General features: G+C 47.3%; 2 protein-coding genes across 3 annotated transcripts in view; one reads left to right on the top strand and one right to left on the bottom strand.

The window, feature by feature from the left end:
• Positions 1–9,371: 9,371 nt before the first annotated feature.
• ELOVL5 (ELOVL fatty acid elongase 5) overlaps positions 9,372–26,365 on the top strand; it is a 70,767-nt gene continuing 53,773 nt past the window's right edge. Inside the window, exon 1 of one of the 2 annotated variants that reach the window (XM_032648815.1) lies at positions 9,372–9,518. The gene's annotated coding sequence lies outside the window, so the exon portion shown is untranslated. Of the gene's footprint in view, positions 9,519–9,671; positions 11,494–26,365 lie in introns of those variants that run through there. The other variant, XM_032648816.1, reaches the window with a different exon arrangement.
• Positions 18,372–20,536, bottom strand: LOC116762174 (60S ribosomal protein L22-like). The gene is given in 4 exon segments (XM_032648924.1): positions 18,372–18,520; positions 18,522–18,853; positions 20,168–20,297; positions 20,498–20,536. Coding segments are annotated over 4 exon segments (552 nt in total). The 3' UTR covers positions 18,372–18,469.

The raw sequence follows: 26,365 nt of genomic DNA, 5'->3' as shown, positions 1-26,365 counted from the left end.
GTTCTTTCTATCTATTAGGAGCAAGTTACTAGGTCTAATCCATGGACATGAATATCAGGTGCCAGATATCATTGGTGGCACTTTCAGAAGCTGCCTACTGCATTATTAAAGAACATTAAACTGTTGAAATAAACTTGGGGCTCCAAAAGTCTTTCATGCATATCCTGAAACAGCCTACTATGTTTTATTTGCCGTCCTTATCATGAAGAAAGTAAATGGTCTTTGAAAATTTGATTCAATAAACATTCATTGAATGCCTACTATGTATCTGGTATAGCATAATGCTAGAGGAACAAAGATAAATGACACATCTTCCAGCCTTGAGTTGGGGAAGAGAAGTAAAAGCAAATAATTACAATATTAATATCATAAGTGATAAAACAAAGGCCTGTACAGAGTGCTCTGGTTACAGGGAGAATAGGAAAGAAACATTCTATTCTAGGTTACATTCAGAAAGTAAAAAGGGTGGGAGGAGGTGGAGAGAAAAATGAAAAGACAACATATAAATTAAGATGATGTAGAGGGCTTCCCTGGTGGCGCAGTGGTTGAGAATCTGCCTGCTAATGCAGGGGACATGGGTTCGAGCCCTGGTCTAGGAGGATCCGACACGCCGCAGAGCAAATAGGCCCGTGAGCCACAACTCCTAAGCCTGCGTGTCTGGAGCCTGTGCTCCGCAACAAGAGAGGCCGCGATAGAGGCCCACGCACCATGATGAAGAGTGGCCCCCGCTTGCCACAACTAAAGCCCTCGCCCAGAAACAAAGATGCGACACAGCAAAAATAAATAAATTAATTAATAAACTCCTACCCCCAACATCTTCTAAAAAAACAAAAAAAGACTGGGGGCTTCCCTGGTGGCGCAGTGGTTGAGAGTCCACCTGCCGATGCAGGGGACGTGGGTTCGTGCCCCGGTCCGGGAAGATCCCACATGCCGCGGAGCGGCTGGGCCCGTGAGCCGTGGCCGCTGAGTCTGCGCGTCAGGAGCCTGTGCTCCGCAACGTAAGAGGCCACAACAGTGAGAGGCCCGCGTACCGCAAAAAACAAACAAAAAACAACAACAACAAAAGACTATGCAGAAGTTAATCTTCCTGATTAGCAAAATGCACAAGTAATAACATATTATTTAACTTGCTAGACTTTAAACAATTTTATGTGTATAGGGTATCTGACAGTTTTTTTTTTAATTAATTTATTTACTTATATTTATTTTTGGCTGTGTTGGGTCTTCGTTTCTGTGCAAGGGCTTTCTCCAGTTGCGGTGAGCGGGGGCCACTCTTCATTGCTATGCGCGGGCCTCTCACTGTCGTGGCCTCTCTTGTTGCGGAGCACAGGCTCCAGGTGCGTGGGCTTCAGTAGTTGTGGCACGCGGGCTCTAGAGCGCAGGCTTAGTAGTTGTGGCACACGGGCTTAGTTGCTCCGCGGCATGTGGGATATTCCCGGACCAGGGCTCGAACCCGTGTCCCCTGCATTGGCAGGCAGATTCTTAACCACTGCGCCACCAGGGAAGCCCCAGTTTTTGTTTTTTGTTTCTTTTGTTTTTCTGGCCGCACGTGCAGCATGTGGGATCCTAGTTCCTGGACCAGGGATCGAACCCCTGCCCCCTGCAGTGGAAGCGTGGGATATCTGACAGCTTTTTAAGTTGTATACCTGCGTCCATTCTGTTGAAATACATCTGATGGAGGGCAGTGCATTATTTAATCATTCAGATTAGGAGACAATACTATAAAGCTATTAAACCTGAAAGAGAATTGACTGAGCGAACCTGATATCAGGGAATATATGAATTTCAAAAAAAATAAATGTGCTTCACCAACACATGCCAAGCAATAGTTTGCAGAAATAATAGAACTGCAACATACACTTGTAGATTTCACTTGACACTTAAGATGCCACATTTACTCTCAGCAAAAAGGGAATTTGAGATTGTGAAAAGAAATGGCACTGCCAGTTTTTGACATGTAATATAGAATGTCTAATATTGCAGGTGTACAGGGCTTCCCTGGTGGTTCAGTGGTTAAGAATCCTCCTGCCAATGCAAGGGACACGGGTTCGAGCCCTAGTCTGGGAAGATCCCACGTGCCGTGGAGCAACTAAGCCCGTGCACCACAACTACTGAGCCTCTGCTCTAGAGCCCATGAGCCACAAGTACCGAAGCCCGTGCACCTCAAGCCCGCAATCCACAACAAGAGAAGCCACCACAATGAGAGGCCTGCGCACTGCAACAAGAGAAGCCACCGCTCGCCTCGACTGGAGAAAGCCTGCGCACAGCAATGAAGACCCAACACAGCCAAACATAAATAAAATAAAATAAATTGCAGGTGTACAAAAACAAGGCGTTTTATGACACGTTATGCATATAACTAATACGTCACATAACCTAGAATAATTAAACCAATTATGGCTAATATTTGGAAAACTTGTTTCATAAATAACAGCATTAGGGCAAAGCATATTCTGTGCTATATCACCAACTCCAAAATCATCCAGAGCACTTATAGAACACACTGCTCGACCAGGACGTAGTCCACACAAGCATGTTCTTAACAACAGAACCATGTCACTACTCTTTGCCAGTTGCGCATAGCTTTTAGCCAGAATTTTGGTTATCAGCTGCTTTTGTCTACTTCCTAGAATTCTTTAGCTCCTTCGTATGTTATAGAATGAAATATATCAATTGAGAAATTTCTCTTTCGATAACCAGCAAAGTAAAAGACACACTGAGAAGCTCTCCTGATTTAAGATCTTATCTTTGACAAAGCTCAGCCTGTAAAGAGGTTGAGGACTGAGACCTGAATTCAATCTTAATTCTTCACTTACTGGCTTTGCAGCCTTGCGATGTCACTTAACCCTTCTGTGGCTCAATTTTCTCATCTCATTATGGTGTTGAAAGGATAAAAGGAGAGTGTATTGGGAAAGGCTTTAGAAATTTATAAGTAGTAAAAAGAAAAAGAACTGGTGCCAAATTTGACTTATCATCTAAATAAATGTAAGTCTCTATTTCAAGAGAAAGTGCTTGATAGTCAAGATAACTGATGCAGGACTTCCCAGGTGGCGCAGTGGTTAAGAATCCACCTGCCAGTGCAGGGGACATGGGTTCGAGCCCTGGTCCGGGAAGACCCCACATGCCGCGGAGCAACTAAGGCCGTGCACCACAACTACTGAGCCTGTGCTCTAGAGCCCGCAAGCCACAACTACTGAGCCCCCCTGCCACAACTACTGAAGCCCGCGCACCTAGAACCCGAGCTCTGCAACAAGAGAAGCCACTGCAATGAGAAGCCCGAGAACCACAATGAAGAGTAGCACCCACTCAACTAGAGAAAGCCCGCACGCAGCAACGAAGACCCAACACAGCCAAAAACAAATTAATTAATTTTTTAAAAAAGGTAACTGATGCATTTATAGAAGAGTAAGACATCCCGTATTCATACCAATTTAAGACAACGGTATGTCTTTTTCATCGTAACCATAGTTATAGTCTTTCTTCTTTTATAGCACTTTATAAAGGTGAAGTATTCTCTTGGAGTGTGTTAACTTTTCAGATTTTAACGTTTCAGAAAGGTGGCAGGAAAAACTATCATTAATGGGGAACAGAAAAATATTACCCATCGATAGTAATTTTTTAAATTATTATAGTTGTTATTTTCTTTCTCTTAGACTTAATTTTTGGCCAAGGGGTTCCTAGTAAAAGCATATCTTACTGATCTGCATTTCAATTTTCCATTCATTTGTTCATTAATTTATCCATTTAATAAGTACTGACTGAGCTCCTACCAGGTGCCAGGCAATGTTCCAGGTGCTGGGGTTTCAAGTAGTGGTGAACAGAACAGTCTGTGCCCTCAGTGAGTTAACAGGGGGATGAGAATAAACAAATATTAAAAGTGAGCCTATAGGGACTTCCCTGGTGGTACAGTGGTTAAGACTTCATGCTCCCAAAGCAGGGGGCCTGGGTTTGATCCCTGGTCGGGGAACTATATCCCGCATGCATGCCGCAACTAAGAGCCCTCATGCCCCAACTAAAGATCCCGCACGCGGCAACAAAGATCCCACGTGCCACAACTAAGACCCAGAACAGCCAAATAAATAAATAAATAATTTTAAAGTGAATCTCTAGTATGTCCGACAGTGATAAGTGCTAAGGAGAAAAATAAAGCAGAGTAAAAGGAAGGCAAGGAGGGAGATGTTACAAATTTAGAGAGTGAGCAAGAACTCTCTAAAGGATGACATTTATAGAGATCAGAGTGAAACAAGGGTATAAGCCTTGGAGATTTCTGGGTTAGATTATTCTAGGCATGGGGAAGAGTAAGTGCAAAGGCCCTGAGGCAATTCTAGTGCTTAGTGTGCTCAAGGAATTAGAAGGAGGCCATTGCAGGTGGAAGACAGAGTAGCTTTAGAAGGTCCAAGAAATGACAAAGGTCTTATATGTTGTTTTAAGCGTTTTGACTTTTACTGAGTTAAGAGTTTGATGGATTGTTTTAAGTGACTTAATCTGGCATTGGTTCTAAGAGGATTGTGAATAGACCGTAGGAGGAAAACACAGAAGTAGAGGTCAAGTTGGAGACTATTGCAAAATTCTGGGAAACAGCTGATAGTGACTTAAACCAGTGGCTGTCATAAGGAGGGTGAAAAGTAAACAGATTCTAGATATGTTCTGACGATGGACTAGGCAGGATTTTGCTGATGCATGAAAATAGGATGTGAAAGAAAGAGGAGTTAAACATAACTCTAAGGTGTTTGCCTTGAGAACACCACAGAGGGAGCAGGTCTGGGGAAAAAATCAAGAGTTCACTTTTTATTCTCAGTTTGAGATGCCTTTTAGATAGACACCCAAGAGGAGGAGTCATTAATAGGCAGTTAAGTATATAAGTCTGGAATTCAGGGGAAAGGTTTGGGCTGGAGAAATACATTTGGGAGTCAGCAGATTGTAGATGGAATCCAAAGCCATAAAAGGGGGATGATAATACACCTAGGAAGTAATATAGATAGAGGGAAGTGAGGACACAGATGCCTTTCATTGCCCAGTTGCTCCCAGATAGAGTACTAAAGACTATAAAAGGAAGTGGAGAAGAAAAGACCAGAGAATCCAGAAACAGGTCAAATTGCTCACTCATTCAGTAGATATTTATGAGCATCCGCTATTTACCAGAGGTTCTGCTAGCCATTGGGAAAACAACATGGTAGACAGGCATGGGTAGTGCCTTTCAGTAGCTCACATCCATTAGGATGAACACTCAAGGACAGGAATAGAGATAAACCTGGTTACGTGGTGACCAGCAACAAGGAGGAGTAGCAGCAAGGTAACAAAGGAAGCATGGAAAAAACCCCAAGGTCTGAGGAGGAAAGAAAACTGCCTTTTAATCTCTCTCTCTCTCCACCAAGACAAGCCAGGCCAATGGGAGCCCCTGGCAACAAGATAACAGAAAACACAAATTAGAGAAGAAGAAAAAAGTAAGATCAAGGGGAGGAAAAACAAAAGGCAGAGACTGAATAGTGTTACCCTTAGCATAAACTAGCTTATACTTGGTTTGTATTTTAATCAACATTCAAATGTCCAGAGGCAAACATAGGCTTGTGTTTTATCTCAAAAGAGAGGTTTCATTGGGTTGTGCAAATACCTCCTAAACACATGTAGTATTTCATCTTTAAATCAAACAGCACTCATCAGAACAGCATTCTAATGAAACTTTCAATCATATTTCTTAATTCAACTTCAGATGCTACAACAATAGAACAAATCTCCCAATATTTCTTAATACTGAAGCAACCTTCTGATACAGTTGTAAGTGTATGGTTGGAGGAGACCTGGGATCACAGAAGGGAGAATGCTGCCAGAATTTAAAAAGAAAGAAAGAAAAGCAGGAGGAGGGAGAGGAGAAGAAATGAAATAGTTAACTATTATGTAAAGATACTTCAACAATCACTTCTCAGGGGACTACCATGGATGCTATAGAGCAGGGGTCCCCAACCCCCAGGCCACAGACTGGTACCAGTCTGTGGCCTGTTAGGAACTGGGCCACACAGAAGGAGGTGAGCAGTGGGTGAGCGAGAGAAGCTTCATCTGCATTTACAGCCACTCCCCATCGCTCGCCTTACCGCCTGAGCTCCGCCTCCTGTCAGATCAGCGGTGGCATTAGGTTCTCACAGGAGCGCGAACCCTGCTGTGAACTACACATGCGAGGGATCTAGGCTGCGCGCTCCTTATGAGAATCTAACGCCTGATGATCTGACGTGGAGCTGAGGTGGAGATGCCAGCACTGGGGAGCGGCTGCAAATACAGATCATCATTAGCAGAGAGGTTTCACTGCACAGAGACCACAATAAATCAATTGCTTGCAGACTCATAGCAAAACCCTATCAGCGAGTGGCAAGTGAAAACAAGCTCAGGGCTCCCACTGATTCTGCATCATGGTGAGTTGTATCATTATATATTACAATGTAATAATAATAGAAATAGAGAGCACAATAGATGTAACGTGCTTGAATCATCCCGAAACCATCATGCCCCCACCCCCTACCCTGGTCTGTGGAAAAATTGTCTTCCATGAAACTGGTCCCTGGTGCCAAAAAGCTGGGGACCACTGCTATAGGGAAACAAGCAAGAGTTACAGGGCTGTGTACTGTGCCTACTTGGGTTCTTTTTTTTTTTTTTTTTTTTGCGGTACGCAGGCCTCTCACTGTTGTGGCCTCTCCCATTGCTGAGCGCAGGCTCAGTGGCCATGGCTCATGGGCCCAGCCACTCAACGGCATGTGGGATCTTCCCAGACCGGGGCACGAACCCGTGTCCCCTGCATCGGCAGGCAGACTCTCAACCACTGCGCCACCAGGGAAGCCCCTTGGGTTCATTTTTGACAGGCTGGTTGTAAGGATTGGGATGGTTCCAGCACAGGGTCTAGAACCCAACTGGCCAGGAATTTGATTCTGACACTCAGTAACACAGTTTCCTTGAACCCTGGCATGGAATCCTAGGCATTCTCTTGATCTATTTTGAAAAAAAATACCCACAGTTAAGTTGAAGAGTCATTTCTTGCAACTTTACCCATGAATGCGATGGTGTTGCCATATGGAGTAACTCATACTGAAGTCATGGTAGTCAGTTTACACTGCAGGGTTAAGATGAGTTGTCTGGGGGACAAAAATTTCTCCCTAAATCATATATGTATTGGGAACCCTAAGTCTCTGGATGGGTAAAGAATGAGAACATGACCTTACTAACTTAGGTTTGAGAGGAGTCAATAGTCCTGGGACATAATTATCTGACAGAGGGTTGGAGTTCTGGAGCAGAAAATGGAAGCACCAGTGTGACGATGGTGAGGGGGAGTAAGAGCTCACACACTTATTCAAAACATATTTACTAAGCTCTTATTATATATCAGGGACCGTAGTAAGATCTGGGGATAAATAATGAGCAAAATTCAACATGGTTCTCCCTCCAATGGAGTTTACAATCTAACGCAGGGCTCTTTAAAGTGAAGGTACAAGCACCCCATGGATTGAACAAGATGGGACAGTCAGGAAACTACAATGCAGAGTGAAAAATGCTCTAATGGAAACCAAGATACACAGACAATAACTAAGGCATATCTGTCAAGGGCATATGAAAAGGCGTCCTTTGTTTTTGTTTTTGTTTTTTGCGGTACGTGGGCCCCTCACTGTTGTGGCCTCTCCCGTTGCAGAGCACAGGCTCCGGACGCGCAGGCTCAGCGGCATGTGGGATCTTCCCGGACCAGGGCACGAACCCGTGTCCCCTGCATCGGCAGGTGGACTCTCAACCACTGCGCCACCAGGGAAGCCCAAAAGGCGTCCTTTGAAGGCTAGGAATAAAATAATAGAAATTTGTGTTTACTTTTCTCTTAAAATACGAAAAATTATTTAATATTTAATGTATGACTTGACAGTTATATAAGTCCATAATTTAAAATAAATACAGATATTTTGGTAGTATGGCCGAAACGTTTTGATAGGTGAACACAGCTAAAACAATTGTGTCTGCGTAAAACTGGAGATTTTTGGAATATCAAGTTAAATTTGAAACTTTTAAAACCTGGAAGGATAGAACTTGTTAGGGTGATGAAGAGCTGAACCAGCTCTGGTCTTGAACTGCGGGCAGAAAAGTGAAGAATAAAGGAGATACATTTGCCCAGCTCTTCTATGCTTCTGGCATATGCTTTTCACCCGCCCCTTGACAGACAGTTCTTCATTAATCTCCTTATCTTGGTTTCCATCGTAGTGTTTACCATTCTGCATGGTAGTTGTTTCCTGACTATATCATTTCACAGGGGGAGGGGATCCTTGCAGTTTTTTATTTCTAACACCTAGCATAGTATCTGTCAAACTGAAGTCAGTGTTTGTGGAGTTGAATGGCAATCGACTGTTAAAAATCTTATTATGTGTTTATGTTTACACTATCTCATTTGTATATAGTTTGTACACCTGTATTCTTAAGGCAATGGGCAATGGCCGAGGTCCTGGAATGGCTGGCACATGATAAACACTGTAAATACGTAAATGAATAAACTTGCCTACATTAAACAGTTGACCATGTTGGGTCCGGGGCATGGGGTAATAGAAATACAGCCAGAGGGCACTGGGAGAAAGGCTTAATTTCTGGGGCTGGATATGGGGAAAGCATCGAATACTAGGATGATGAAGGCCTTAAGTTATCCAAATATCAATGAAAAACAGCAAGGATCTTCCACTTGTGCCCTGAGCACAAAGCACTTTGTCTTATATGCTTAAACCTGTCTAGCTGAAAAGATGTCACTTACTCCACCACATTTTCTCCTTCTACAAAAAGTCTTGAGGAGAGATGGAGTTGGTAGTGATCACTAAGGGAAAATCAGAATCCCTAAGAAAAATCACAGTAAATCTACCCACCAGGAGTTAAGCTATAGCATCAGTTTTGAGCGCTTTTTTGTTGTTGCCTTATCTTGTTCGCGCCGGTGATCTCCGCAGGCATTTAACCCTATCATCCAAAACCAAGAAGAACTGGCTCCCTTCCAGAACCCGCGAGGAGACTGCACCAGAGTGGGCTTCTGCTGTCCAAACGCGGCCACACAACCTCGCCACGCCTGGCACTAAGAGAATCAGAGTTCAGGGCATCGGGAACTTCACTGGTGCTATTGCGCAGGCTCTGCGTTCCACGCAGGCTTATTAGGAAGAAAGGGGATAAAATTGCCCAGAGACACGTGAACCGGAGGGGACCAACCCAGACCACGGTTCCCCACTGCGTCGGATTCTGGAATTTACAATCACGAAAGTTCTATTGTCTCGCGATTGGCTCCGGAGCCGCATGACATCATAGCGCTTGATTCGGCCTCCCGGCGGCGATTGGCTGGCCGCGCCATTGTGACGTCACGGTCAGCCCACGTTCAGATTGTAGATACCCGGAGCCTTCCTCTTCCCATCCCGGCGGCTGCTGCTGGCCCGGCACTCCCTCCCGCCTCCTCCTGGCTCGGCTGGCCCCGGGCGCTGCCGCCGCCGCCTCGCCGCTTCTTGGAGCCGCAGCCACCCTTGGCCTAAGAGGTAAGCGGGCGGCTCCAGGAAACTTCGCCCGGCCGCCGCTCGGCCATGACACCCGCGCCGGCGCGCGGCCGGGACCGAGGGTTGCGACCCACCATTGGGTCCTGAGCCCGGTGCGCACGAGCGACTTGCCGGCTCGGCCCGCGCTGCGCCCGCGTGGCAGAGGAGTTCGGCAGCTCCGGGGGCGCTGGCCCGCTCCCGGGCGCGATGGCGGGCGGGGTGAGAGCTGTGCGGGCGTCTCAGGAGTTTACGCGCGGTGCTGTCTCACCTGTTCGGCGGTGGAAGCAGTCGGCGGGCGGTGTGCACGCTGACGGGCGCGGCGGGAACGCACCCGGCGCGCCGACGGGAAGTAGGGCGGGTGGGCTCTTGCTCTCGGGTCTGCCCGCCCGGGCGGGATGAAGGCGCGGCCGGAGGTCGGGGAAGAGCCCCGAGAGCGATCGCGCTTCCTCAGGGGAGAACAAAACCCGAGGGAGCTGGGAGAGCTGCCACGGGGTCGCAATGCGCGGGTCGGTGCGCGGCGCCTCCGGCCTTTCCTTTTCTCTCTTACCCTCCCGCCTCTGCCCCTCGGAGTGGGAGCCCGCTAGCCCGGGAACGCTTCGGTTTTTATTAAAACCAGATAACTGTAGCCCGCGGATTCTCGGGGAGGCCGGTGGGGAAGCGCGGGGGAGGGGACTGGAGAGCCACCTGGGAGACCCTAGCTGGAGTCTGAGCGCGGGGGCGGCCGGGGAAGCCCTGGGGTCGCGTGTGCTGCGAGTGGCAAGGAAAAGGCTCTTTTACAGTGTACACGCAATAAGACTCGGCCCCCACCCCATCCCCGCTGTCTGCACGCCCGCCTCGGGGTGGAGGGAGTCGTGCCTGGAGCAAGGCTTATTCTTTTAAACTGTGTCTTGCAACCGTTCCGTGCCCTTGCACTTTTAGGTTGATGGTTTCCCCTGCTCACGATTGTAGTTCAGCTCAGCTCCTGGCTTCTTGATTGCAAATTGGATAATGCATTTGGCCCACTTTGGGGTGAGGGGTGAGGAGTCCCGTATGGAAGAATCCAGTGCATGACTTGTGAGCTGGGCTGCGGAACCTAGGCATGCGGCGGGAGAATAGTGGGGAGAGAGCAGCCTTAATTCTTTAATAGCGGGCCCCGTGGCAGGAAGTGCTTTCTTTATAGGGTAGGACGGAAGAGCTAACGTTGCTTGTTAGGTTTTGTAACTTGTTCGCCTAACCATTCCGTAGATAACCTGTTGGTGTGCACTTGTTTTGCTTGCACCACCTCTCAGCCAACAGCGTTCGGTGCATAATCTCAGATAGGGACACAGCCTATCTGTGGACGAACACTTTAACTTTCCATCTGCAGTTAGGGACAAGCGGATCACTTTTTTAGTTCGTTCGGAAGCTGCCTGGGATTCTCCAAGGAAAGCTCCGTACTTGAAAGAGAAATGTCACTCATGTCCCTTTTAGATTCTTACCCCAGATTATAACTTCTCATTGCCAGGAATTTTTTCTGTACAGTTCCTCTTTTTTGTATTTCTTTTCTGTTTCTAACTGAAGACAAAAGGGAGAGTGTTATTGATGGTTACAGATGGTTATTTTTACAGAATATAGAACAGAACTGGGCTGAAAAGTGAAAGTAAAAAGTGTATAGATTTGATGGCCAGATTTTTTTCAAGAAAAGTACATCATAACTTCAGACACTGTCGTCACCCTCTTGACTCAATTTCCTCGTCTGTCCACAGGTTTCACGTTGCAGAATTGTTAGGGATTCCAAGAGATGACACAGTTGAAAGTGCCCAGCATGGGGCTTGCCAAATAGTGGTTTGATAAATGTTTCTTCTTCACTTATTTTTCTTCTTGGGGAAGGGGAAGTGAGGTTTAGGGGATGTGGCCAAGGATACAGCTGGAGAATCTCAAGTAACTGGGAAAATATTCAAAACTAGGTTTTCACAGACACTAATGCCAGCATTCCTGCAAAGTCACTTTTGAAAATGAGGTGAGTTATCTCCTTCCCTGGGATCGACTGAGCTTTGTGCGGGAGGGGTGTCAGAATTCTTAATTTTTGGATGTCTGCAAGGATCTTTTTTCCACTGCCCCCTCTTTTCCTCTTAGCATAACAGTTGATTGCCCTCCTGTTTGTAGGAGTGAGTATCGGTACTTGGGTGTCTTATTTCCAACTTGAATTATACAAATCAAGGCAAAACTGTTTACTTTCCTTTAGGGTGACTTTGATGCCTAAGTAGAGAGTAGAGAGTGTGAGTGATGGTTTTATTTCTTTCTTACTCGGGGCCACATCCTTCCCCTAAGAAAATTTGTAATTAAGTCTAATACCTCTTTTATGCCTACCAACTCTTTTACTGATGGGGTAATCTTTCCACTAGTTAGTTCCCAAAATAGGTCTGTCTTTGCATGCGTTCAGTTTCAGGTATTACTGATGTGAGCACCTTCCTATTAATAGTTGCTTTCCGTACATAATTCTTACAGCCTCCCTGTGAGAAGTGCTATCCCCTACCTCTTTTATAAAGAATTGAGAACTAAGGCCTAGAGATGCCAAGTGACTTGTCCAAATCACATAGCTCTGTCTTCTGTAACATACATGCTCCTTCCTCTGTCCTTGCTGCTGGGAGGATTTGGTCAGTGGGCTCTGCCCTTTATGTAACTCTGTTACTCTGTAACTTAAAACTCTAACCTCATGATTAAAGGTCCATCTTCGAGCCGTCCAAGATTAACAATTTGCCATTTTTAAATCTGTGTCAAGTCTATTCTTTCCTTTTAGCCCACATTTGATTTACTCTTTATTAATTAATTGACTTGTCAGTTACTGAGTGTGTACCGTGTGTGTGTGTGTGTGTGTGTGTGTGTGTGTGTGTGTGTCTTGGGGGAAGAGGTTGTATACAAAGCTGAACGACAGTTTCTGACTCCAAAGGGCTTCCTGAATGAGTTTACACTTTAATCCTTTTATACCCATACTTAATCTGCACCTTCTACTAGAAGGGTATCAGAAGCAGATTTCCAGGGGGCTTGTCTCACTGTTTCTGGGAAAGCTTTATGGCAGAGCTCACCATGTTAGATGTATCAGTGCCTAGCACTGATGGGCCTGTTTTTCGTGCAAGAGACAGAAAACCCAATGCAGATGGGCTTAAATGACCATCTGACCTGAAAAGTCCCATAGGCAGAACTTTTGCTCTGTTTCTCTGAAGTCTCCTCAGATGTTGGTTATGTCCATAGGCTGATTTTGCAAGATGACTGCCAGCTAGTCTGGACCCCTTATTACCATATTCTCATGTGGGAACTTCCCTTCCCACCACCTTCCAAAGAGGGTCCTTGGCCTTGAGGTGATTGATTTTGGCTTTGCTTACTTGAAGTAATAACTAAAACAATGAAATCTGATAACCTGGGGTCCATCCCAAACTGAGGAAGTGGATTTAAATCTCATCTCACTTACCTGGCTGCTAACTACACTTTCAGGAAGGGCCTCTGTGGACATGGGGGTGTGTCGGCTATAAGGGCCTCCAAGGATGTCAGGCCCCATCAAAGAGATGATTGGATTAAATGAAACAGAACTGAATCAATATTTGAATTTCACTTTACCCGTCATAGAGGAATGTTATGGGTGCACAGAGGTCAGAGGGTGGGCATTCTAGGAGAGGGAGTTTGGAGAGCAAACAAGTGAATCATTGGGCATTAAAGCAAGTAGCCCAGTTGCCTGAAGCTAATAGGGCAGAAGTGGAAAGAAAGGTTAGAAAGGCAAGTTGGCGCAGTGGTTGAGAGTCCGCCTGCCGATGCAGGGGACACGCGTTCCTGCCCCGGTCCGGGAAGATCCCACATGCCGCGGAGCGGCTGGGCCTGTGAGCCATGGCCGCTAAGCCTGCGCTCTGCAATGGGAGAGGCCACAACAGTGAGAGGCCCGTGTACCGCAAAAAAAAAAAAGGGGGGGGGCTAACTTTTATTAAACTTAATACATATCAAACTCTGCATTGAGCCCTTTTATGTGGGTTTATCTCAAGTACTGTTAATTGGTACTGTGAGCGTTCCCACTTAACAGATGAGGAAATGGAGGCTCAGAAGTTTTAGACTTGCCCAAGGTCACAAATCATTCCAGCCTGGGTGGACTTGACCCAGTAGCCTGCTCTCTTTCCTGAGATGTTGGGTAACAGGACCGCTGAAGCTTTTGAACCAGAAGGAGTGCGTTGTGAATCCTGTGTTCCAAGAATATGAGTGTGGTCAGAGTACGTGGTGGGGATTGGCGAGGACGGACACCGGGGCTGTGTGGGGGTGGACTGGGAGGCTGTTGGAGGCCAGGGCAGTGGTGAGGCCTCACCTGGAACCACAGCCATGAGCACAGACTGCAGCGAGCTAATCACATGAGGTTGTTTCTAGGACAAGATCTACGCAACTTGGAGACCAGCTGGATTGAGGGCCAGCAAGAGGAAGGGCGCTCTCAGGCCTGGGAGTTAGAAGAAATGCGGTGTCGTGGGGGAAGAGGGAGGAGGCTTTGTCCTCAGGTGGAAACATCTTAAGGGCCCACGTTCCATCCAGACAGGCCCTTTCTCCCCCTGTCGGGCCCGCGGTCCTCTTTGCATCTGGTGTTTGTCCGCCACTTTACAGGTGTGTGTTTCCACCACATTTCATCCGTTTTCAGGCAGTTTTTCACATTTTCACATATCTGGGTAGAGATGCAGCTTACAGTCAGTGGCATGGTAAAATCACACAAGCCGTCTTTCGCATTTTAATATTACTGAAATCAGGATGCTTCCCAGCTTTTAATGACGTATTGTTGGTGAGAAAAGTAAAGTCTCAGTATTGCTGAAGCTCATGGAGCCAGTTGCTGGCAGAGCCAGGAGTGAGAACCAAGGCCTCTGGGTTCCTCTCACCCACTGAGTTACCTCAGCTCACGTAAGAGATACTAAAATAAACATTGCCTCCTAATACAGGATTATGGTAAAGCACACACATATTTCTTTGTTATTAAAACGGAAGTAATCTGAGAGGTTTGGAAGGCACAGTGGTTCAGGTAGAGTGCCTCATCCTTGTATAGAGCCCGGCTGCCCTGGTTCCCTATCCTAAACTTGCCATCAGCCTTAAGAAAATCAACTCTGGGCATTGATCCCTTTCTTTAAAAATAAACAGTTAGGGCTTCCTTGGTGGCGCAGTGGTTGAGAGTCCGCCTGCCGATGCAGGGGACATGGGTTCGTGCCCCGGTCCGGGAAGATCCCACATGCCGTGGCAGCGGCTGGGCCCGTGAGCCGTGGCCGCTGAGCCTGCGCGTCCGGAGCCTGTGCTCCACAATGGGAGAGGCCACAGCAGTGAGAGGCCCACGTATCGCAAAAAAAAAAATAAATAAAATAAACAGTTACACCAAGGTGATTTTCAAGTCTGTCTCAGAACGAAAATTTTTTATTTTCACTTTTGCCGAGAGCAAATCTTTTGTTTCTGTTTGACCAGGGATAGAGAATGAAAGTTGAAGTCATTTAGGCCTCAGTAAGGTAGATGTCAGAATCAGTGATGGAAATTACAGTTTTCTCCTTAAGAGGTTAATCGTAACCGCTGGAGATGTTCCGGCCTAGCAGAGTGAGTTGTTCAGGAAGGTAGACTGACCTCATTTTGAGTTTCTGTCATAGAATCCCTCCTCCCACCTGATCCCGATTTCAACCCATAAATGTTATCATCACCAAGCTCTTTGATTCCCACTGGCATGTTTCCTCTACGGGGACACTTTTATTTGACTTATGCATTTGCTTTTGGAATTGTGTGGTCCCTGGATTGAAAATATTCATACTTGGTGAGTTTTTAGGAAGACTGAATCCTTATGCTTCCTATTTAAAGCACAGTTGTATGCGATGTCTCAGTATTCCTTGTATCTTAAGTTAGACTTTGGTACCTTTTGTTTGATGAATGTTTTCTTGCTGACTGGGATTTAGGAAATAGTTTTTCACTTAAGGTTTTTAGTGCTGGGACTCTCATGCTTTCTGCAGTTAGAATAACCATTTTCTTTTCTTTTTTTTTTTTTTTTTTATTTGCGGTATGCGGGCCTCTCACTGTTGTGGCCTCTCCCGTTGCGGAGCACAGGCTCCGGCCGCGCAGGCTCAGTGGCCATGGCTCACGGGCCTAGCCGCTCCACGGCATGTGGGATCTTCCCCGACCAGGGCACGAACCCGTCCACTGCGCCACCAGGGAAGCCCCTAGAATAACCATCTTCTTGAAACACCTGCAGTTTCAAAGGACAGTCCTGACACTAGGTTCACGCCCTCCTGCTAGCACACGCCCTCTGCCCTTTTCTTTCCCCATTGTCAACAGTTTTACTGTGTCAGAGCTAATCTCTGAGAAGTGTATACTAAACAGACCTAATTAAAGCCACACTGGAGTATTGGCCACTCTGGTCCTTATTTTATCTGAGTTGTTCTGAACCCCAGAGTACCTGTTCCTTCTGTCTTGGGATAGCACACACTCCTACAGAGTAATTGTGAATTTCTCCTTCCCCAAAGAAGAGTTCTTACGACACCGAATTCAGTGATTATTCATTTGCTTCCCTGGGAAGTTTGGCCGTGCGCTGTATGTCCCTTGAGGGTAGCGTTCAGGGTACCTCTGCTTCAGGTTTTGGCAGAAGAAATACATTACCTTAATATCTACAGGAGTTGTTGACACCTCTCTCTGCCCTGTTTGTGAGCTGATATGTACCTCTGTGAAAATTTGAGCTTGCTTCTTACAAAACTTCCGAATGTTTAGCTTTACTGTGGATCTGAGGTGCATCTATTAAGAGCATCTACTGTGCTTTTTTTTAAAGTTAGCAAAGCTATAGGAAGGGGATTGGTGAAGAGGCCTTTCAGGTTAGCAGCTACACAGGATAGGGACCCAGCTCTGCCCCACAAGGCTGGGCAGGCTCCGGCAGGCCAGTCACTGCACCTCTGAGACTTCTGTGTAGAACTTGCAGGTGATAATACCTGTGCCTCCTTTGGAGGGTGTCCAGACTATCGGTATTATACATAAAAGTTAAGTAGGGGACTGACTTAATTTGATGAGCGTAGTTAAAAAATAATCCCTCTATTGGATAGGATGTTCACTGAAGCATTGTTTACTCAGCTGACTGAATCTTCTGTTATAATGTTCTTCAGAAGAATCAATGACACTGCGGTTGGGCAATGTTTGCAACTTATCAAGAGAACGAGGCTGTTCTCTGGGTGCTAAATACGCTACATGCCAGGTGCCTTTCTAACGTGCTCTACATCTGTCAATTCATTTTGGCCTCACCAAACTCCCCATGAGGTAGGTACCCCAGTTTTACAGATAAGAAACTAATGCACAGAAAGGTTAAGTGACTTGTTCAAGGCCTCCCAGCTAGCAGGTGACAGAGGCCGGGTTCAAACCCAGACTGGTTGAGGGCATCCAGCGTCGGTTTCCTTGTCTGACCCCAGCGCAGCCTGGGTTTGATCTACATACAAGGTGTATAAGACCTGAGGGCTGTGGGTTGGGAGGGAAGGGCACCCACATCCTCCAGGCAGCCTCCATCTGCGGATTGTCTGGTCTCCCTTGATTTGAGGTGTACATCCTGTGTGTTTTGAGAACATCTGGGTCATTCTGACACAGGGCTGGTTAAAGGCTGCTTGTTCGGGCTGTTCAGAATAACATCTTCCCCAGCCCTTCAGTCCTCTTGGGATTCTTACTGTTTTAGGACTTCCTCGTTTTCTTTCTGGGTGTGGGTCACTAGGTCTGACAACATTATGATGGCTGTTAAGTACCATAATTCCTAAAATATGAGGATCACAAAATTCACAGAATTGTTTATATATTAACATGGAATGTTACCAGGTGATAAAATAACTGTTGGCTTTAGACACTCTGTAGAGGACATGATAGATTGATTGCTGGGTTGTGTTTGCTTTTAAAAATGCCAGATCGTACCAGGCTTTTTTCTTTTGGAAACACATTTTAACCCTGCCTGTTCCTCCCATTCCCACCCCCCCACACACACCTGAACCACAGTTATAAAATATGGAGGTTTAGATTGAGTTTTTAAGAAGAAATGTGTTTTCGTGTCACACCCTTATTTATGTTACACAGATTTGAATTAAAATCTAAGACATTTTCTCTCCAGGGGGGTACATAACTTATCTTTGTTAATTATATTTCTCCACCCTCTTTTAATTTCAACCAAGGCTGTAAGGCTGCCTTGGTATATTTTGTATGAATTAGCTTGGAGAACATGACAATTTATTTTGAATATTCAAGTAATCACGTCAGTTAATCAAGTAATCATATCAGGCTGCGGTCAGATTTAGAATTATAAATAGCTGCTTTTAAATGTTGCTTAAAAGCCGCTTGAATGTTTGTCTCCCAGCTATCTGCAATTGCAGTCTGATTTGTATGTTAGAAATGGGGTGGAAGTAGAGCTCGGCCTCTTTAAGCTGGGTCTTTAAGGGACCAGTTAGAGGCTTGCAGAGGATCTCATATCCAGATCTGTGCGGCCTTCCATTGTCTGCAAGTTTGTTTCAGCCAAGAAGGCGGTTGTCCTGTGAAACAGGTCGGAGCTTCTTCAAATACCCCCTTAAAGACAGTGTTCCAGGACTTCGTGAACCCAGGAGAATGCTATATGTGCTGGGCTTGTTATGGCAGATCCTTCTTGTTTTCTTTGCAAGGCGCGGTAGGTTTGGAAGAGGCTCAGCGACCCAGAGGAAGGTGACTGCGAGTGCAGAGTGAGGTGGGTGCTCTACATTGAGCCCTGGTACAGAGCTCCATGCTTGAGTTTACCATCTTTTAGGAAATGGGACTGGCATATTTTAAAGTGCTTCCCGAAATTCAAGATGTAGGTGAATAGTTGCAAAGTACTGTTGGAAAACCAATCTCAGTGGGTGATTTACTTAACCCATGGATTCAAGTATTCACCCACCCACCCAACCCATTGTCCATCTCAGACATTTCTTTTTTTTTTTCCTAAATTTTAAGAATTCATATAAAATACTCCAGATAGCTGAGTTTCAGTCCTCATCTTCCTCCTCTTATTCATCTTGATTAATCTAGAAGTAACGTTAACTCATAACTTTCTTTCCTGTTAGCAGCTATGCATAACTGATCACGTAGATGATTATTCTTCAAATATTTTTTCGTGAGATATTTCAAATACTTTTTGGAAAAAGGCACCTCGGAAGTTACAGTGATTTTGCTTTTGCTTCTTTCGATTGTTATAACACCTCCTCTGAGATTCCCAGCTTTTCCATGCACTTTCATTCTTTCCGGAAGGAACTGCTCAAAATTGGCAGCATCCATGATTCCATCTTTTACAGGACGGGTACAGTCAAGAGTAAACTTCTGGACCTGCTTTTTCTTGCCCCCCTTCGCCACAAGCTTTTTCCACGCTTGCACTTTATTTATTTATTGGTTTTTAAATTTATTTATTTAGGGCTTCCCTGGTGGCGCAGTGGTTGAGAGTCCGCCTCCCGATACAGGGGACATGGGTTCGTGCCCCGGTCTGGGAAGATCCCACATGCTGCAGAGCGGCTGGGCCCGTGAGCCATGGCCGCTGAGCCTGCGCGTCTGGGGCCTGTGCTCCGCAACGGGAGAGGCCACAACAGTGAGAGGCCTGAGTACCGCAAAAAAAAAAAAAAAAAAAAGTAAATTTATTTATTTATCTTTGGCTGCGTTGGGTCTTCGTTGCTGCACGCGGGCTTTCTCTAGTTGTGGTGAGCAGGGGCTTTTCTTTGTTGCAGTGGCTTCTCTTGTTGTGGAGCACAGGCTCTAGGTGCATGGGCTTCAGTAGTTGTGGCATGTGGGCTCAGTAGTTGTGGCTCACGGGCTCTAGGGTGCAGGCTCAGTAATTGTGGCACACGGGCTTAGTTGCTCTGCGGCATGTGGGATCTCCCGGACCAGGGCTCGAACCCGTGTCCCCTGCACTGGCAGGCAGATTCTTAACCACTGCGCCACCAGGGATACCCCAACGCTTGCACTTTGAAAAGCCTTTCAGAATCTGAAAAGACCTTTCCAAGAACACATCCTACCTCCCTTCATGTCTCAAAGAACTTCACCTAAAACTTGTATTAATTGGGTCAATTTTTCAAACATTTAGCTTTCGACAAAAGTCACTCTTTTTTTTTTTTCTTTCCCTAACATGTCTTCCTAGTAACAACCAAAAGGGCTGCTTTAAAATCTAGCCCCAGAAATACACAATCAGCAAGTAAAAGACCTGCCAGCAGTGGGCTCCATACCTCCCCCCATGGTTTTAAACCAAAAGTGTACAAACGCCTAGAAGCCTTAAAAGCCCACCCAGGCAGAAAGATGCAGGTGAGCCGACAATGTTAACAAGGGCATCCCAACAAAGGAGGAGGGTAGGAAGACTTTCTTACAGTGACCTGGGAGGAGAACGATCTGCAGCCAGAGTGACGTGAGGGCGCTGCACGGCCCAGGCCCAACCTGGCTGAGAGCGAATGGAACTGGGCCCTCCCCCGACACCCAGAAGGGTCTGTAGAGTTGCACCCTGATCTAACTTCCTCCACAGTGGCTAAAGGGTCCTCTAACCCGGGCCTCCCTCTGAAAACAGGCCGACCAGGTCCAGCTTCCATGGACCTTCCCACTGGTCCCCGGGGATGGCGGGTCCCCACTTTCCCCGCCCTCCGCCCAGGTAACCAGGCCCAGGCCTTGGCTGCCTCACACCGGCCAGGCTCCAAGGGCCGCTGACCAACCCAGGCTGCAGTTGCTGCTCCCGCTGGCCGCAGGCAGGGCCCTGAGCGCCAGCCATGGCTTCTGAGAGTCCCGGGTCTCCCCCTCACGTGGGGGCCCCGGCGGCCGCCCCAGCCCGGCCCCGGCAGGATGCTGCAAAGCACCATGTGCTGCAAGCTGTCAGCCACGCAGGGCCCGGGCGGGTGAGGCCCTCGTGCCTCCCCCCAGCCGTGCTCCCCCCTCACGCGGAGTCATACTCCCCACCCCAGACTTTTATTTCTAATCCACTTCTTTCTTTTGAGCTCCAGGTTCAGAACTTCTCATCCGCTGATTCACCTGGTTGCCCTCCAAACCTGTCTCCTGTTGGCCAGCATGGCCAGGAGCACCGCCATCGCCTGTGTGCCCAGGCCGTCAGGCTGGCAGCACTGCCTGGGTCCTTCTCCTCTCAACTGCATCCTTCCCCCGCTCCCTCCAACCGTCAAGTCACCAGGTGTCCATTCGGGCTCTGCCCTGTCCGCAGCCCACCAGTCCTTCCTAGGTGCCTGGTTTCCCCCTCCTCCTTCCTGCCTCCCTGTGTTCTGCTCCCAACTGTGCTGTCACAGAGGTCTTGTGACAGGTTAATGGGATCATGCGCTCCACCCTAACACCTTCGTTTACTCCCTGTTAGGGCCATCCTTGATCCAGCGTCGTTTCCTGCCGGCACTTTTCACTCTGCACACACCACAGACTCACATCTCCCCAGATGTGCCTTGTAGGCTGTATTTGGATGCTTCCTCAATTGCTCCGCACCAACAGAAACACAAAAGCAAAGCAAACTAAGTAACAGAAAAGGCCCTGTTCTTTGTAAGTCAAACTCATACAGCCTAGAACCTTTGATGCTTTTGACTCGATTAGATGTTCCCGCCCCTTCCGGCTTGTGTAACCTTGGTTATACATGACCAGCTAACCTCTGTGTACCTCAGTCTCCTCATTTGTCAGGTGAGGCTGACGAGTGCTTTCCTTCTGTCTCTGCTCAGCGTCTGGCACGCTCCCCGCGTATCCTTGGTACCTGTGTCCTGTCTGGCATGTAGTAGGTATCTGCCAATTTGCACGAATGTCTCTAAATATGTACCTTTCAAGTACGATCAGTTCTGTAACCTGTGCTTATGGCTGTGTGAAGGTGAAGATGCCTCAGTAGCCTGAGAGGCCTGGGGCTTCGTAACACTGCACCGAGGAGGGGCCCACCTGGGGAAGCGGGCTCTGGGGCACTGGTTTCCCTGCTTAGGGTTGCTGTTCCCCCAGCCAGGCTGAGGGAGTAGAGCAAATTGCTAGACATCCCACCTGCCCAGGAGCAGAGGGTGTTTTTTTAATGTCTGTGTTAAAGGACCTTGCTTATTTGCATATTTCCTTGTAGAGCTTTTAGGTGGAGTAAGCCAGTGATAGAGTACACTGGTCACCCTGTGCCCGAGGAAGGAGGAGGATGAACTCTGGTGTCTAGGCTCTGAACTATTCCCTGATGAAGTAATGGTAGAAACTGACACTTTTTTTTTTTCTTTTTAATCGGGGTACAGTTGCTTACACTGCTGTGTCAGTTTCTGCTGTACAGCAAAGTGAATCAGCCATACGTATACGTATATCCCCTCTTTCTTGGATTTCCTTTCCATTTAGGTCACCACAGAGCTTGGAGTAGAGTTCCCTGTGCTATACAAGAGGTCCTCATTAGTTATCTATTTTATACATAGTGGTGCAGACACTCTTTTTTTAACTTTATTTTGGTTGGCTGCAGCAGCGAGCCAAGGTTAAGGTAGCCCCATGTAGCGTGGACTGAGTCTGTCTGCATCAGTAACCACGTGGTCATCAGTTCATTGACCATCCACACTTATTCACCGTAGAGGAGTTCTGTGTGCTGCCCTCTGCTCGGGTGCATGGATCCCGCAGAGACACATGACAGTACACCTACTGACAAATAGATTATAATCCAGTAGAAGAGGTCAGGTGTGTACTTGATGCAACAGATAATTACTGGTGCTGTGGATATGGCCGTGTGTGTTGCAATTAAATTTGAGTGCAGGCAACAGGGATTCCAAAATAATAATGGTTCCAATAATGGCATCTCAGAACAAGGTATTGTATTTCCCATAAAGGGCTGGAGAAAGGTACAGGTATGACCCAACTGTAGGCTCCTAGCTCATTGTGTGTAAGGCTTAGAGGCAGCAGGATGGAGGAAGAGACAGAGGCAGAAAGGACAGAGGATTCATTCGTGCTTTCTCTTAGGGAAGTTCCCAGAAACTGCCCCTAGACAATTTTGCTTATGTCTGCTTGGCCAGAACCTTAAACTTGCAGCCACATGACGCTGCAAGACAGACCGGGAAATCTCATCTTGATTCTGGGTGGCTGTGAGCAGGTCCTTCTGCTCTATCCAGAATTTGGGTGACCACCCCCAGTCTGTACCTAGGGTGGTGGATGAGGTTGACTGACGGTGCTGCCCGTGTGGAAGTTGCAGTCTGGAGGATCCTGACGGGGAACAGATACTACTACCACGGTGATGAGAACGGAGAGCGTAGTGTGGGGTGCTATGGGCACAGACAGGAAGGACCCGTAAATCAGACCGGGAGGGCCGGGGAAGGGTGCCTGGAGAACAAGCAGACATCTGCCTGGTCAGGAAAGAGGAAGTAGGCATTCAGGCAAAGGCACTGAGGTGAGGAAGCAGGTAGCACATGACGAACTGATAGGAAAATCGAAGGAGGAAGCAGGGGTCCGGGGCCACCCTGAGGAGTTTGGACATTTTCCTAAGAGCCTTTAACTGGTTTTGAGGTGAGTAACCTAGAAAGATGCTTTTTGGGGAGTGGGGAGCAACGCAAGGCTGGAGTCAGGGACCCTCTATCGGGAGGGAGTGCACTAATCCAGTTGACCTGATGGTGACCTTGATTGGACAGTGACTTTGGGGGTTGAGAGAAATGGATACAAACCCCCCCAGTTCGTAGAACTGGGAACGGATTTAGACTAATTTGGGCTGCTTTTCACTTGACAGATGATGAAAGCAAGGCTGTCAAGTGGCATGCCCGGGCCGCACAGCTGGCTCAGGGTCGTCCCTCTGCCTGAACCCTTTGTGTCACTGCTGAATGGCCAACTGGCGCAACAGGGCTTTGTGGGCATTCAGAGAAGGCAGAGAGAGGGCAGGTGGCGTGTGAACTGGAGTGCGGTGTGCGTGTGGCTGTGGAGCAGAAGCCGGTGTGTTGGGTGCTCCCGGTTCTGCAGGTTGAGGACAGCGCTAGGGTACTTCAGGGAAGTAGTGTGAGATAATCCTGCAGGAGTGTTTCGAAATCATGGAAGGCTTTAATAGCAAATTAAGTGGTTTAGGCTCAATTCTTTTTTTTTTTTTCGCGGCATGCGGGCGTTTTGTGGCCTCTCCCGTTGCTGAGCACAGGCTCTGGACGCGCTGGCTCAGCAGCCATGGCTCACGGGCCTAGCCGCTCCGCAGCATGTGGGATCCTCCCGGACCGGGGCTCGAACCCGTGTCCCCTGCATCGGCAGGCGGACTGTCAACCACTGCGCCACCAGGGAAGCCCTAGGCTCAATTCTTTAAGCAGCAGGAGCCAGTTAACAGTTGGTATCAAAGGACTAACACAAGCTTGACAGCCAAGTCTGTGTTTAACCTTTGCCCCTCCCGGTGCCTTGTATCAGGCGCTTATGGTCAGCAGAATAAGGGCCCCCAGAGATGTCCGTGTCCTAATCCCCAGCACCCATGAATATGTGGGGTTATAGGCAGAGCAGCATTAAGGTTGCAGACGGAATTAAGGTTGCTAATCAGCTGACTGAAGCAGGGAGGGTCCTAGGTTATCCAGGTGGGCTCAGGGTAACCCCCAGGGTCCTTAAGTATGGAACAGGGAGGCGGGAGAGAAGTAGAAGGGTGGGGTGTGAGGAGACTTGGCCCAGTGTTGCTGGCCTTGAGATGGAGGAGGGGACTGTGAATGGAGTGATACAGGCAGTCCCTAGAAGCCGGAAAAGGCGAAGAAAAGGATTCTCCCATAGAGCCTCCAAAAAGGAACCCGGCCCTGCCCACACCTTGGTTTTAGTCCATTGAGACCCGTTTTGGACTTCTGACCCCTAAGATGCATTTGTGGTGTTTCAAGCCACTAAGTTTGTGGTCCTTGGTTATCTGATACAGCGGTCAGTACTTGTTTGCTGAGCTGAGTGAATGAGTTGTGCTTTAAGAGATCAATGTGACAGATTCATGCATTAGATGGACTGGATGAGGGGAAGTTCTGGAGGCCAGGGAGTTCATAGAAGATGGTTCTGGCAAAGAGGTGACGAGGCTGAGGCAGGCCGCGGTGGGGGAGTGGGTGACTGGAATTGCAGGGCCTGTTAACAAGCCTGAAGCCCTGGCTGGCCTGGGATCCACTCTTGGTGGCGGGGTGGAGTGTGCTTTCAGGGCTGGGTTCCTGGGAAGGCAGGAAATCACCTGGAGTGAGTCAGGAGGAAGGGAGGCTTGGCTTGGCTTGTTGGGTTTAAGGTTCAGAAGCACCTCATGTATGTAGGTGGAGAGAGCAGATGGAAACTGGCCCTTGAGCGTGGAGTTGGGGATACATGATTGGGTGTCATTGGTCATGATTTATCTGTACCCTTTCTTTAAATTTTTCTGGTGAAGAGACTCAGCAGCCCTTTTGAAGAATCCAGTATGTCACATTCCTTAAAATTAAGAAGTTTTTCTTAGTGTTTTTTGCCTAAATTTTTTTGCGGCCATTTGAATTCTGTGACTCTTTTCTCCCCCCCTCCCATTTATTTATTTATTCATTCATTCACTTATGACTGCGTTGGGTCTTTGTTGCTGTGTGTGGGCTTTCCCTAGTTGCTGCGAGTGGCGGCTACTCTTCATTGTGGGCTTCTCGTTGAGGTGGCTTCTCTTGTTGCGGAGCACGGGCTCCAGAGCGCAGGCTCAGTAGTTGCGGCTCACGGGCTTAGTTACTCTGCAGCATGTGGGATCTTCCCAGACCAGGGCTCGAATCGTGTCCCCTGCATTGGCAGGAGGATTCTTAACCACTGCACCACCAGGGAAGTCCAATTCTGTGAATCTTTAAAAAATTTTTTACTAAATAAAAATAAGTTAATACTAAATAATTGTTTTAAAAAACTAAAAATAACATCATCCATGACCCTTCCTTGCATATTTCACCCTGTGCTGCAGGTCATCTTCCCAGAAGCCTCTCTGGCTCCGGTTGGTCTATCACCCAGCTGGTCATCAGGGTCACACGCTTACCTACCCACCCCCAACCTGCCCCCGGGTCCTGGCCCTATCAGATCTCACCCACTGAACTGGGGAGGATAGAGCCCTAAACAAAACTTGGCTTGTGTTGGAAAAAGGGAAATGGATGGTACTTGCTAGAACATTTCCACGTCTGTTTTTTAAAAATATCAATTTGCCACTGAACTATATATGTACTTATTTTAGACTTGGTTACTGAAAGTCCTGAAAGTTCTTGGTTTTTGAATTCCTTTGTTCTTCATAATGAACTTGGTTGTAATGACTGAAGTTACAACCTGTCTCCTGAGAAATGGGAGAGGGACCATTTCCGAGGAGCTGTGTAGAGTGTATTGACATTAGAGGTGTTTTACTTTGGCACCACGTTGCCTTCCTACCTGTCTGTTGCTGCCGTCTTAGCACTCTGATCACTGTCCTTCTACTTGGTGGCAGTGTATCGAGTAATATAAGTTTAAAAGTTTTCAGTGAAGTTGTACTGAATATAAGTAAAAAAAAAAGCCTTTGAAGATGAGTTATGACTAATAATGATGTCCATAAACCACACATGAAAATCAGTTTAATTTCAGTGAGTTACTTACATTTCATTCTCAGAAAAAAATAAGATTAACACGAGATGTCATTCGTTCTAAGTTAACCAACTAAACTTTCTGTTCTCCCTTCCCTTTGCTCTTTGATTTGATTAAATAAGATTTGTGGGTGCTACCTGGTGAGTTGTCTTTCGCATCAATTGGTATCCCTGTAAGACAAAGGCCCCACAGTATCCGGCAACCAAGTGCAGCAGGGTTAAGCCGTGTTGAGCAGGAGGTGGGGGAGGAGGTGTTGGTCTGGACCCCAGTGCCCATTATTGACATTTCAACTGTGCTGTCCCCAGGAAACAGTCATGATTTTTTTCTTTCTTGAAATCAAGTTGTTTCCGCTAATGAGACAGTCCGCTTGGCCTACAGGCATTTCTCTGTAATGTTTTCCAAACTAAGAAAGCAAA

This window comes from Phocoena sinus, chromosome 11 (assembly GCF_008692025.1).
Source record: "Phocoena sinus isolate mPhoSin1 chromosome 11, mPhoSin1.pri, whole genome shotgun sequence".
Taxonomy (NCBI): Eukaryota; Metazoa; Chordata; class Mammalia; order Artiodactyla; family Phocoenidae; genus Phocoena; species Phocoena sinus.
The sequence above is the reverse complement of the archived record's forward strand: the minus strand, read 5'-3'. Positions and strand labels throughout refer to the sequence as shown.